The sequence below is a fragment of the Dysidea avara genome, chromosome 5 (genome assembly GCF_963678975.1).
Source record: "Dysidea avara chromosome 5, odDysAvar1.4, whole genome shotgun sequence".
NCBI lineage: Eukaryota > Metazoa > Porifera > Demospongiae > Dictyoceratida > Dysideidae > Dysidea > Dysidea avara.
In genome coordinates, this window is record NC_089276.1 from 11,925,919 (window position 1) to 11,939,952 (window position 14,034).

Sequence of the window (14,034 nt, forward strand, 5' to 3'; positions counted from 1 at the left end):
AATTATTCCATGGAATTATGTGCGCTAAGAATGTCTCGCCGGCAGTGAAAGGTCACTTTTGCTCTGTAACTGGACCTTTATTAATATTGAGTTACTATGAAACGTTTACCTTTGCTTCGAGTTGTTGCGTTGAATGTCATTGCTGGATCCATCGACCTGGTGTTGGCAGTTGAAGGAGCCTATTTCCTTCCAGCCATCTTGAGCATAGGTGTGTCACCCTTCTATGGAGCCATGCTGTTATCAATTAGCCCACTAACAAGCATCATTATTCAAGGATGCCTGGGGTCTATGAGTGACCAATGCCAGTGTCGCTGGGGCAGACGAAGACCTTTCATGGTAACATTCACAGTGGCGTGTCTCTTTGGACTAATGCTGTTCCCATTTGTGGAAGACATAGCTGATTTAGTAAGTGATGAATCATCACGAGATGCTGCACTTATTCCGTTGGTAATCATAGCAACGTTTGTAACAGACTTTTTTGGGTTAGGCTCACTACAGGTGGCATATCGAGCATACACCTTAGATGTAATTCCTCAAAAGCAGATTGTGTTAGGTAATGTGATTAATTCAATATGTTTATCAGTAGGCGCGGCAACAGGTTTTGGAATTGGAGCAGTGAATTGGTCGACTCTGTTTACATCAATGGATAACTTCAGTCTGCAAGTAAAATTTGTGTTTGGCCTAACAATCATAGTAACCGTGATTTGTACTATCATTACACTGTTTAGTGTTCCAGAACAAGACTCAAGGTATCAAGAAGACACCATATTTAAAGTGGAGTTATCAGTAATTAATCCTATGGAGGCCAATGGTGATGTAAATGACGTTGAAAATACTGTAGCGTCCACAGCAGACATAGATAAGTCCATCAAACTGGCTTGTGTCAGTGTTCAGGAACAAGATCCAAGCCATCAAGAGCAGTTAGATAAAAGTTCTAAACTTGCTTTTGGTAATGGCCATGTATCACAAGGAGATGACAGCTCCTTTGTTAATGAGCCAGATCAGAATGGTGTTGACAGCGCATCCACAAGACAGCATAATTGTATATATTCTTTAGTAAATTCCTTGTTAGGAAACCTACGTTTTATACACTTAATGTCTTCATCAATGGTTATATTATGTGCCGCAAACTTTTTTGGACTCTTGGCATTGTTTAGCCAGGTGTTCTTTTTTACAAATTACATAGGAGAGATTACATTTAATGGTGATGTGAGTGCCCCAGAAAACAGCACAGAATATCACAACTATACTGATGGTGTAAAATTTGGATCACTTATATTGGGAGTTTCAGCAATAGTTGGACTGGTAGTATCACTGTTGTTAGGACCACTAATAAAACTAGTTGGAATGAGACCACTGTTTGTAACAGCATATGTCTTGTTGATGATTCAAAGTGGAATACTAACTCTAAGTCCTAACCGTGTTGTTGTATTTGTTATTTCTCCAGCCATAGCAGTGATGAATGCCGTGATGCTGACTTTTCCTTTCATTTTGACATCAAAATACGAAGCAAAGAAGTTTTTACTACGTAAAATATGGCCTTACGCAGACACTGTAATCTTAGGGAGGGCTTGTGCAGTACTAAAGTGTTCAACATACGTAGCACAAGTACTGGCACTTGCAATCAATGGACCACTAAGTGACGTATATGGTAGTGCAGTTTCTGTCATGATCTTCACATGTGCTATATCATTTATTGGAGCTATAGTCGTTTGTTTTGTAACTGTTCCTCCTACAAGTTGGAGCAGCAAGAAGAAACAGAAGCGTCTTGCCGCTCAAGGAGCTAATAAAGGTACTTCCTGTACCTCTAGTGATACACCAGATGATACTATGTAGCTGGTATGGTTTTGTATATTTTATCTGTAAAATATTATTTTCAGATTTAGTCAGAATTGCTATTGTATAGTCACAAGTACAGGCTAAATTAAATATCCACAAAGCAAATTATTATTTATTTTATTTATTAACGCATTATGTTGACTTTGTATCAATACTATAATTATATAAACTTCACATTTTTATTCAATTTGTCTAAATTACTGTGTGTACCATTTTATGTGGCACTCTTCAACGTCTCTGAAAAGAATGTAAAGAAAAATATTTGTACCAAAAATATGTTGAGGAAATTATGCTGTATATTATTGCTAGACACACATAGTCACTAAGGGAACAAGGATTACTTTGCTGTCTGTGACCACAAGGTCATCTGTGTGGTGTTGGTGGAATGGGCTATGTATAATATTATTGTGAGCAAGAACTTCTTATATAGGCTCATCATGCACTAATGATATCATTAAAGTATATGAAATTTAAACTGTTACATATAAATGTATAGCTGTGTGGTTATGGCTATAGCCATGCAAGATCACACATTTATGATTTTGCTGAAGATTTAGATCACTGTGCATGCATGGAAGCAGAAAGGTCAAAACAATTTTGTGGGAATTGTCAAAATATAAAACTAGCAAAATGATTTAAATACTCCGATAGAGTAGCTATAATGCAGTCAACCTATAGCTATAACAAGGTCTCACATGTACGCTACATAGCATAAACCATGTACGTAACTAACTGTGTCATTTATGTGTACAATTATATGGAAATTTATGCTTAGCTAAAGTCACTTGCTCCTGTGACTGAGTCACTGATTGGGAAGATCAACAGGGACCTGCTTTGCATCTACTGTAACTGAATAGCTAACCAGGCAAAAATTAGGCTACATAAACCTACAATTAGGCATCTCCGCTCACATCACCATTTTCTAAAGATTTTTTGCACTGAGAGTAGTCCAAGAACATTGCCACCTCTGGGTCATGTGAGCCATCTAATTTATAATAAAGAATACGAATCTGCTCTCCCACATTGCTATTTTGAGTATTGGAGGCCAGTAGCTAAGATCAATGGTTAAACGACAATTTGTACACTAAATCAAATGTAAGTGATCTGAACATAGATACCTGGGGTTTATACATAAATCTATGATCTGAGCACTGACATGCAACCACAGTAGCTAACTAATTTAATGTCCATACTTTGTTTATGCAAAAGGGTATTAGCTAGGTTACAGATGGCTAGGCTTGCTCAGTAGCCGTATGGCTCGGTGGAGACATAGATTTATAAACCCCAGGGTTTATAAATCTATGGTGGAGAGACCAGTCAAACTTCAAGAGGCCCGCGCTAATTATTCATGCCAGCTTTAAATGGAATACTATGGAGGTTCCGAACTCGGTTCCGAACGCGGGTGAAAGCAACAATGATAAGCCCTGCAGTAACATGTGTGTTAAAAGGTAAATAAACAATTTGTTATAACACTTGTATAAATTAATGACAGAAGAAAATACTGTTTTCACGGTGTGAAAATTTTCTCACAAGTTTGAGATCCAAGTATCCATGGTACAAAACAAAATACACATTTCTTTCGTGATTCAGCACCTATTTTAATTTGGTGGAACCGGACCGAGCCCTTGGCGCGCACTGCAGAGAAGGTAAAGCCTATTACTGCGATGACAACTGCCAGGAATGATTAGTCTCGCGTGGCCAGACCGCTTTTTTCCGTATATTGGCTGGGGAAAAAAGGGTCTGGTGCAACTCCAATAGCTGTTTACTTCTGAGCCGTCCCCAGATTCCGGGAACGCTAATTGAATAACATTGGTCACAAAGGAGGTGCGATGACGTCAGTAAAACTATGAAGTATTCCTACACTCCTGCTCCGGTTGTGAGTCTTGTTACACGATGAGGATGAACTTTCAAGACACTATAAAAGAGACCGGAGCAATTAAGATTCGTTTAAAGGATAAACAGATCTCGAGTTTACTTACTGACGTCATCGGCTCCTCCTTTGCGGCCAATGTTATTCAATTAGCGTCCCCAGTGTCTGGGGACGGCTCAGAAGTAAACAGTTATTGGAGTTGCACCAGACCCTTTTTTCTCCACCCAATACATGGAAAAAAGCGGTCTGGCCACGCGAGACTAAGGAATGATAAGTTGCTGCCACAAGTATAACACACACACACCTCCATGGCTAGTCCCACTTCCTCACCCGGTTCGTTTTGAGGGAGAAGTATATAATACAGATGTACAGTATTGTCCATGTCGATACAAAGGATTGTAGCGTGCCAACTCCTACCTACAGCTCACAGAAGGGGTGCCACTCTGGCTCTTGCTGTAGGTCGATCTGCGACCGCGGTCAAATAAGTCAACAGTCCAGGTCACAAAATAGCTCTTACAGTAGGAGATGGAAAGTTTGAAACCCACAATCGAAAACTACATGTAGCTATCAAGTTTACAGAATTATACCTAACTCACAAGAAGTAAGGATCTCCAAGAAGATGTTCAAAGTTTGAGCAGGCATTTCGCCGTGATTACAATGATTTTTTTTTCTCAGCTGTTGGTAGCATAAAATATTGTACTAGGTTACAAGTGCAGGTGTGTATTGGAAAACAGAAGAAATAAGCAGAGGTCAAAAGTTTGACAAGAAACGCTCAAGTCACAGGTCAAAGACGGTAAATGCTGCAAGTATAAGGGTCAAGGTGAAAATTTTCCCAGTCAAGACTTTGACTGCGGTCACAGATCTACCTGCAACGTGTGTCGACATGACACCCCCTTGTCACACCAGCACATAATTAACCTTTTTTTTCAAGTGATGTATACTACAACTCGGGCCATTTAAAGTACAAGAAGCCATAAATAGATATCAACACGTGTACCTAAAGGGCTGCTTTTTATGTATAAAATTTTGTGCAAGTACACAAAATGAACTGTATGTAATTGGATTTCACACGTTGTCTGATTAAACCAACAGCCAGCACTAAGTACAATATGTAGATATACATTGAAATTCCGAGGTTTCAGCAGAGTGGCATCACTGCACTATTCATTTGAATGTGCTTTTATACTGTGTGATCCTTCAGTAACTACTGTTTTCTTGTGTCTACACTACAGATTGCAGCGGGAACTGCTTGAGGTAGACCAAAGCCCACTACCATCCTGCAAGTAAGGTCACTTAGTAATCTTACAATAACACTTGTTGTCCAGTATCAATTTATCTGTACACACGTGAGTAACTTGACTCCCAAAAGTACAGGAAAATATCCAGATAAACTGTAACAAGAAGTGACCATGGGTACTAATTTAATGAAGTTAAAATGAGAACTGAGAAAAGACTCTTACTCCAAACCTACCATTAACAGGAAGGATTGCAAAATAAACACAAAAAAAAAACAATAGTACACTGTATTTCATTACCAAATTATAGTCTACACATCCAATAGAAATAGTTATGTAAAAAATTTTCCTGCTAAATTTGATTTGCACAATTTTACTGTTACATTCATACCATCCTTTTATCAATCAATTTAGTGCTTCACCTAAAGGTGGTAACCTGTTCCAGTGGGTAGCCACAATCACTGGTCCTCCTGACACACCGTATGAAGGTGGAACGTTCTTTGTGGAATTAACCTTTTCACCAGAATACCCTTTCAAACCTCCAAAGGTTAGCATTTGTTGTGATGTGCAATATCGGAAATGTTATTGTGTGATCCTTTATTTATAACAATTAGATATGTATGCATGTGTGAACACACGCATGCACGTACGCTCACACACACTACACACACACACACACACACACACACACACACACACACACACACACACACACACACACACACACACACACACACACACACACACACTGACTGGCACATCCTTGTGCAAAATTTATTGTTTGAGTTATGTCCAGCCTAATGCAGTTATTGTACTTACATTGCATTCTTAATAGTAGCCACATGCAGTGGGTTATCCAAGCACCACTGGTATTAAGATATTCAATTTGTCAAATAATTTGTTTTGGGCAAATTCATTGTAGAATGTTTAATATTACTCTAATAGAACATACACTTATAGAATGTACACTAGTGCCAAAATCCTCTGATTGAGCAGTCATCCTTTTTAAAAGTGTTTAGTAGGATAGCCCAAATTATTCCACCTGGCTTGCAATTCCTGAATGATCTCTAACGCATGTGTGTTATATTGTTACTATTACTGTGTATTTTAGGTGATATTTCGAACCAAGATTTATCACTGCAATATAAACAGCCAGGTAATAGTTTGTGGTGGTAAGATATGGTGTCCTAATGTTTTGTGTTCGCAATAGAATTGAAATTATGATTTTTGCTCGTAGTCTTATGGTTGTTGCTTTTTGCAGGGCATGGTGTGTCTGGATATTCTTAAAGAACAGTGGTCGCCTGCATTCAGTATTAAGAAAATCTTATTGTCTATTTCATACTTGTTGCAGCAATGTAACCCTGGTATGTATTTACGTGTATATGTATTTTCGTATGTATATTTGTATGTATGTTCGTTTGTATGTATGTACGTACACACGAATATATACACACATACGTACAACAGTGGAACCATTTCCCAGGCAGTCCAGTGGTCCACTTTAGTCTAGTTCATTATTATTAAAAGATTGCAAGCCATGTGTCTCTGATTTAGACAACAGGGGAGTCCAGGTGAAAGACTAAAGGTTCCAGTGTTTGTGTGTGTGTGCGTGCGTGTGTGTGTGCGTGCGTGCGTGCGTGTGTGTGTGTGCGTGTGTGTGTACGCATATGTATGTATGAACTTTGCTGGTTACTAGTGGAGGTTTGTTTGATTATCTTGCCATTTTTAATCATTAAATCCTTTTCACCTTTCTCCCTACAACGTTTTAGTTCAAGATACAATTTCTTATTCTCTTGCCTTTCTTCTAAAGTTAAATCAGGAGAAATGTAAACGTTGCAAAATTTAGAATCATTCCTAAGTTTGGGGGCCTGTTTTAAACATTTCCATTTTGATGTTTCATCTTCCATCATCACTAGTATGGGCCTTGGGGCGTTTTCCTTACGTTTACCTAATCTAGTCACCTTATGCAGTAAAACTTTGGTTATTCGAACCCGAATGGTCTTGGGCAATGATAATAACAGATGCACTTAACTGTAAGTGAATTGTTCAGATGATTGTACTTCATTTATTAGCATCCAATTCACTGCCTCATTCCAATATTCTAATAAGACATACACTTCCTCTATACATCTACACTTGAAAAATACACCATCAGTTTATTTTGGATACATGTGGGTATCGATAACCAAGAGATCTACTGTAGCTATGTACTGTAAACCTGGGTGTTTAAGTCATTTTGGACCTGGGAATTTGTTTGTTAGTGCACACCAGGTGCATGCTAGTAATGGTTAAAGTGGTGGTTCGGATAAACAAAGCCCATACATTTTACATGTATATACAGAGTTCAGTTAAAATACTCTAATAGAACAGTCACTTCACAGTAGATAGAGCTGGGCAATAGTAAAAAAATATTGAGTATTGAGATATAAATTTTCAAATCATATCATGATATTTAGCCTCTACACTATTGTGATGGATGTAACACTTCTAAATGACTACTAAATAGTTCTATTCATGAACCATATTCTTGTATTTTCACAAGAAAGGAGCAATGAGTAGGTGTAAACAATGTATAAATAGCGAGTTTGTTCACAGAGTTCTCGATTGTACAAGCAGCTAACTACTGATCTGTCATTTAGACACTATCGTGATACATATCGTTATCGTGACATTTTCATTACTATCGATCGTCTTGTGAAAATTTTGCTATCACCCACCTCTACTTCACAGTTCGGATAATCAATGGCTGGATAATGGAGGACCACTGTAATAATATCTTTCTAAACATAAAGGCAGTCAACAAAGAGCTATGTAACTCTGTGACACTTGGAGTGGAATATATTTTTGTGATTCTTATGATATACAAGGCCAATACTGTATGTTATGAAAACTAAGCCAGGTATAATCACTTAGTGTATAGATAGCCAAAAATTGCTCTAAAATTTTTGCTGCGGTTCTCCTATTTGATTGTAGTAAAATTTATGGTGCTAATCAAATCATATCATACACAGAATCACATGATGCGACTCAGAAACAAGATTGTTTTATTGATTGCGTCACAAAGAAAATATGTCACGTACATGCATTGAAACAATTACCCTGCTGCTAGAGTTCTATACACTGTGTTGTTAGTGCTATTTATTTCTGAGAGGTGAGTAAGTTTTAATAGCTTCCTGGGGCTTTGTCAACACTACAAAGTTGCTAAATAACAGAATGCGCCGTGTCCATAAAACTTGTAGGTTTCAGGGTAAACACTGATTACAATATGACAGTCCTTAAAGTGCTGGGGTGCTATTAACCAAACAAGTGAAGATTTCAAACCCTAAGTTGATCATGCAAGCACTCTTTGATTGTTTTATTGGAGTATATCAGCCTTTCCTGACTGCTGTATTAGAGTAAGTGAACACTCCATTAGAGTGTCTCGATCTTGTTTTGCAAAATGTGAACAATCAGCCAGAAAATAATAACATTACACATTTTCTTGATATATAATGTGTAGTGTGTTCGTGTTTCGTTGCATTTGTGGCATGCACATTTAAATTAAAAGTCTTGTAAATTGTCCAATTATGCTGACACAATGCTTGATGCTTTACTAGCCAAAACTGTGCCAGCATAAGTTTATCTTTAAGGTCCACCACTGCACATTGGTAACTCCATTATCGTAACTCATTGAACCGTAGGTGTGTTCGGAAAATGGAAAAGTCTCAATTGATTTTGAAAACATAATTTTGAGCATAGTAGACTTGATGCTCAAAAACATAATAGGCTCTTTTCAAAGCATAATTGGCTCAAGCATACTTACTCTATATCTTGAGATGCAGTATGCTAATGGGCCCATGCATGTGTACTTTTTTGAGTCCTGTTTTAATATACTGTACATGCAGAAGTATAGTATATATGTGACCGGATCTGCGAAAACCCGACATAATGGTGTAAGCCTAAATTTTCAGTATAGGCTATTGATTGCAATGGGTAAAATATTTGCATAAATGAAAAAAAAAATCGTAAAATTTTTAAATGCTTTGTTCTTTGTGTAAAAAAATGGATATCATCTTATTTGCCTACTCAAGTTGAGTTTGAAAATCTTTGTTTCATAGCAGTAGCTTAAAGGATACTCGAGTTATGAGTGTTTGTTTACGTCACGTCGAAGCGATCATACGCGATCCATTTTTCTTCGCTGATTTCGTCTCTGTATGTAGTGAAGAAAAGTGGTAAGAGGAAAACCTACCATGTAATGGACTCCCCTATTCATGGCGAACATGATGGTGCAAGTTGCAACTCTGTACTGCATTGCGTTTGTAAGTTACAGTCGTTTTTGTAAGCACCTGTAATTTATTTTCCCAATACTTGCTGTACAAATCGATCTTTCTGTTGCTGCTACTTTGTAGGGCTGTAACTCCAAAAGTTGTTAGCATACAAGGCTGAAACTTGGCCAGAGAATACACTCGGCTAAGTAGATTATAAATATTCAATAATAAGGGATTTTAAAATGCACCATTATGTCGGGTTTTTTGCAGATCCGTTCACATATGTGTATGTACAATGTATGCATGAAAGCCAAAATAGACAGCCAGTATGTTAAGTGATGACATCTATTTACTAATGCAATGAATCCACCACATTCCCCTTTCCTTGCTTTCAGACATGGTACCGTAGAGTCTGGTTGTTAAGCGCATGTATTTATTAAGCGCATATTGTTTGTTAAGCGCACACTCGGTTCTGGTACTTAACCATGGTTGATAAGCGCATGTATGGATGAACACGAAAATCCAGCGCTAGTTGCAGCTGTACAAGAAAGAAACGCTAAGGGTTCGCTAACAGTGCAAGGCACGAAATTTAGTGCGATATATGGAGGTGTGGCCATCGATATGGCCTAATAGCGTACCTTCCACTAAAGTAACGGTGTCATCTAAACTATAAATTCATGCTATTCACGAAGGATTTGAACACAAACTGAGCCAAACTGCGAAGCAACTGCAAACCATACCACCACAAGAGGAACAAATCCATCATAAAATGTTTATTAGGCGCATGCGCTTAACAAGTATATGTTAATTTAAAATTTTTTCGTCAAACATTTATTAAGCGTATGCGCTTAACAACCAGACTCTACGGTATGTCACTTTTATTATTTATCTATTTAAGGTTACGGGATACTGTGAACTCCACATGTACACTATCAGTCATTTTTCATGATTAGGGGTTTGATTTTTCTTAATGCATTGTTATCAAATATTTATGCATCATTAATCGACATGGAATTCAAATGTTGTTATGGAAACATGAGTTGTCCCCATGCCAATTAGTGAAAACTATGAACCAAAAATCAGACCAATGAAGAACCATGAGAACTTACTAACAATTATAAGGTTTGAAGAACATCACTTGTGAGGGACTGACAAGAGGATTTGTGAATAATGTGTATAGTTGCTGAAATATGACTACAATATGGCCTAAAGCAAGACACTGTGGTCACAAAATTAATTTTAAATTGATATCACAAGCACTAGAAACATTATTTCTAACAAATGGCTCCGTCAAGACCTAGACAAGAAGCCAAACTAGTAGTCTGTTTATACAAAATGATAACAATTAGTTTGACAGTCCTGATTTTTGGTTCAGGAAAATGTCGCCAGGTGCGCCAGTTGCTAAGTGTGTTGTTTCTATGTTATCTTGTACTGTTATGCGTGTTTTCTTGTACCTGTCCAGTCAGCATGCTATGATTCTCCCAACAATTTAAGCCTGTTACCAGCTGATGCACAACACAACAACACCAAGCCTGCCTTAATTATGTAATAAATTTTTGTTTGACAGTCGCTCCGTATCCCGTAACCTTAACAAGTTAAAATGTAAGGCTGAATTCAATAGAAAACCGTCAATGTCTGCACATTTTTCAAAATTTATTTCATTGGTTCTCTGTTATGTATATAGGGACAGAGGAATGGACTGGCCAAGTTTCAGCTTCATAAGTTGAGTAGTGTGGGAGGTAGTGATTCCACGATATGAAAATGTAATAACATGATATTATGGGACTTATATCACGGTAGTCACGATATATTAAATGAATTGAATATGTTCAGTACAAGTTTTATTCAGTCAATTTATAACAATGATTTGACAAAGTTGACACTTATATTTTATGCATCACCACTTGTTGCCAAATAAACAATCATAACTTACTGATGCAGAATTGAATCTTGTGTTTACTATGAATTTGTGAACCCATTAAGGTATAGTCTTATCCTAATATGTACCACTCTGCGTGGGCAGTTCAAAGGCCCCGCCAGTGCCATAATTTATATATGGCACTCTTGCGGACCGCAGCGAGTGTATTAATAACTTTTATAGAACTTTGCGTGGGCGAGATCAAAGGGAAAAGTGTACTTTAAATTTCATAAAGTACACTCTCAGCCGGCCAACTGTTTCATCGACCACAAAGAGTGCTTTATTGCACCGCAAAGAGTGCTTTATTGTGAATAAAGCACTCTTTGCGGTGCAATAAAGCACTCTTTGTGGGCAATAAAGCACAGTTGCCCACGTGCCTTAGTGTAGGCTAATAGCCTACGGGGCTCGCGCCAGTACGACTAATCACCCAAGCCGGTGAAGGCTGATAGCCTCGCCGCGCTGAGTGATCAATCACCTCAGCCAATACGAGTTCTACCACTGGATTACTTTTATAGACATACCTAAATGCTTCGATGATGGGTGGGAGAAGGTAACGTTGCTGTTACGTTTGTTAATGTAAACAGACAACTCCTGGAGATATCACGGAAATACTTCACCATGTGACTCACAATAGAATCGATTGTGGGTTGCGAGCAAAACCTGCCAAAAGACGCAATGAACGTCTACTATGCCAAACTATGGTGAAATACGCGTGAGTTACTTTGTTAAACTAGTTTGTGTGCGTTCAGGCTGCTAATAGTTTGTGCAACGCTTGTTAATTACGAGTCCTAGTGTATGGTGAAGCTACACGACTAGAAAGTTCCATAAATCATTTAAAGCATAGCCTTGCTCATGCTATATGAAAAATAAAGTACTCGGCGCTTGGCCTCGATGCTAATAAAGCACTCAGCTTCGCCTCGTGCTTTATTAGCATCTCGGCCGCGCGCCTCGTACTTTATTTTTCATATAGCACTCGCGGCTATGCTTTAACATATACATAACGCACTGGTAGGAAGGCGTATCACTGAAGAAAGATCATCAGTAAGTACATCAGGAAGAACATATAAAGTGCATGAATAATTTGGGCAGTAAGCCACAAAACAAGATTCATTGAAGCCATAGCTGACATTAGCTTATTAAACAACAGTGAAGATACCAGTTGTGTGAATGCCTCTATGGCAAAGTATTGGTATTGACTAATCTCCACCTAAAATGTATTGGTATTGGATTAGATGGTAAAAATGTGGTACAGGCATCACTAGAAACTTGCGTGAGGTTGTTTTGTAGAAAATCCTTTACTCATTGTTTTTAAATATGTTACAAATGTGCGTCCGTTGTACATGTCTGTTGTATTCAATGGTTTTCTTCCAAAATCCAGTAATATTCATTATACGGTTAGGTTAGGTTGTCATATTGCACGAACAAATTATGTGTGTCATTATCTTACAGATGATCCACTGGTTGGCAGTATTGCAACACAATTTATCAATGACAGGAGAACTCATGACAAAATTGCTAGAAATTGGACGAAACGTTATGCACAATAATAAATACAGTCTGATATGCCATATCATTGAAAGATTTGGTGGATTTGACAAACAAAATCCCACCAACTAAGTCTTTCATCCAATATAGTTGCTGAAAACGATCTTGCCTATAGCTGCTGTATTTAGCCAAAGCTTTTGTCATAGCTAATCATCTTACGTAGTTTTCTTCCACCAAACTTTCATGTGGTGTGTGTGTGTGTGTGTGTGTGTGTGTGTGTGTGTGTACATTTTCATTTATTTTGTGTAATATGTGAACATGTATACAACAGTTGCACTACTGTGAGTATGTGGCAACAACAATAAATAAATTTTATGTACTTATTCTATGTGACTGAATTTGCAAAAAGAGGTCATTCATTTTACTTACTTTGATGATTCATAATTGGAAATAGCTAATACAGTATATTATAAGTATGTACACGTTGAGCTGGATCCTCAAAAACATTTCATAACTCACAGATGCAATTACACGCAACCTTGAAATTTGGCTCATTTGTAGCACTGCTTGGCCCACTAAAAATATTTCAAAATCTTTTTCATTTAAATGTCTGACACAATATTTATGGCCAATCAAAACTTTCACTATACATTTCCTGTGGGGAAGTCATAAAACTGCAGTGTCCATTACAGACCCAAATGGTACATGTTTGTTGTTGACACCTTTGCTTTCACCACTAATCGTCTGGTTGGCTGAAATATTAATTCTCTTGAGAAAACAGTCCACTCTTAATTTTTAGCTGTTCTTCAAGATCCAGTTCAACTTGCACATGCTATAGCATTACCTTGAAAATTCATCAAAAGTAAGTTTCAGCATAAACCACACTGTATGATGTATGACCGGATATGGAAAGGTATTTCAATGCTTTAATGACACATGCAAACCTGAAATTGTACCTATATAGGCTATGGGAGATCACAGATTTGCACTGTACTGCTTTCACCCACAACCGACCTCAAGATGTTGGTTAGTCATGATAAAAGTCTTCAGAACAACCAAGTCTATAGCATTAACTGTAGTTGACTAATTTGGCTGAAAGCATCAGTTAGTTCACTATATAATTTGTCAGAAGCATTTTACTTGATTCTTCACTGCTAGTCTAGAGATCACCGGTATTTAGGCCCAAGATCTGCCTTTTCATCAACCATAGCAGCTACATACATCATGCATCATGGACATCTTTGTGACTTGTGTGTGGACGTCAAGTTATGAATAGTGTATGGTCAGTATGCATCCCAACCACCTGCCAAATACAGTAATGGTAGAAATACAGTGAAACTTCGTTAATAGGGCCACCTATGGGACCCATGATAAGTAGCCCTATTACCGAAAACCTGTGGTCATAAAACAAATAAAGTGACCTTATTATCAAGGTTTTCA

At 37.7% G+C, this 14,034-nt stretch overlaps 2 protein-coding genes across 3 annotated transcripts; both read left to right on the forward strand.

Moving 5' to 3' along the window:
- Positions 1-5: 5 nt before the first annotated feature.
- LOC136255781 (membrane-associated transporter protein-like) lies at positions 6-2,142 on the forward strand. Its single transcript, XM_066048674.1, has one exon. The coding sequence runs from the start codon at positions 97-99 to the stop codon at positions 1,834-1,836; it is 1,740 nt and encodes a 579-aa protein (XP_065904746.1). The 5' UTR covers positions 6-96; the 3' UTR covers positions 1,837-2,142.
- Positions 2,143-3,181: 1,039 nt separating this feature from the next.
- Positions 3,182-12,713, forward strand: LOC136256286 (ubiquitin-conjugating enzyme E2-24 kDa-like). Of its 2 annotated transcripts, XM_066049207.1 has the most exons (6): positions 3,182-3,287; positions 4,942-4,992; positions 5,359-5,491; positions 6,056-6,100; positions 6,206-6,308; positions 12,559-12,713. In XM_066049207.1, exons 1-6 carry the CDS (start codon positions 3,211-3,213, stop codon positions 12,654-12,656), a joined length of 507 nt encoding a protein of 168 aa, XP_065905279.1. In that variant the 5' UTR covers positions 3,182-3,210; the 3' UTR covers positions 12,657-12,713. The 2 variants fall into 2 exon arrangements, with proteins under 2 accessions (XP_065905279.1, XP_065905280.1); XM_066049208.1 differs by lacking the exon at positions 4,942-4,992 and having other exon boundaries at positions 3,194-3,287.
- Positions 12,714-14,034: the final 1,321 nt, after the last annotated feature.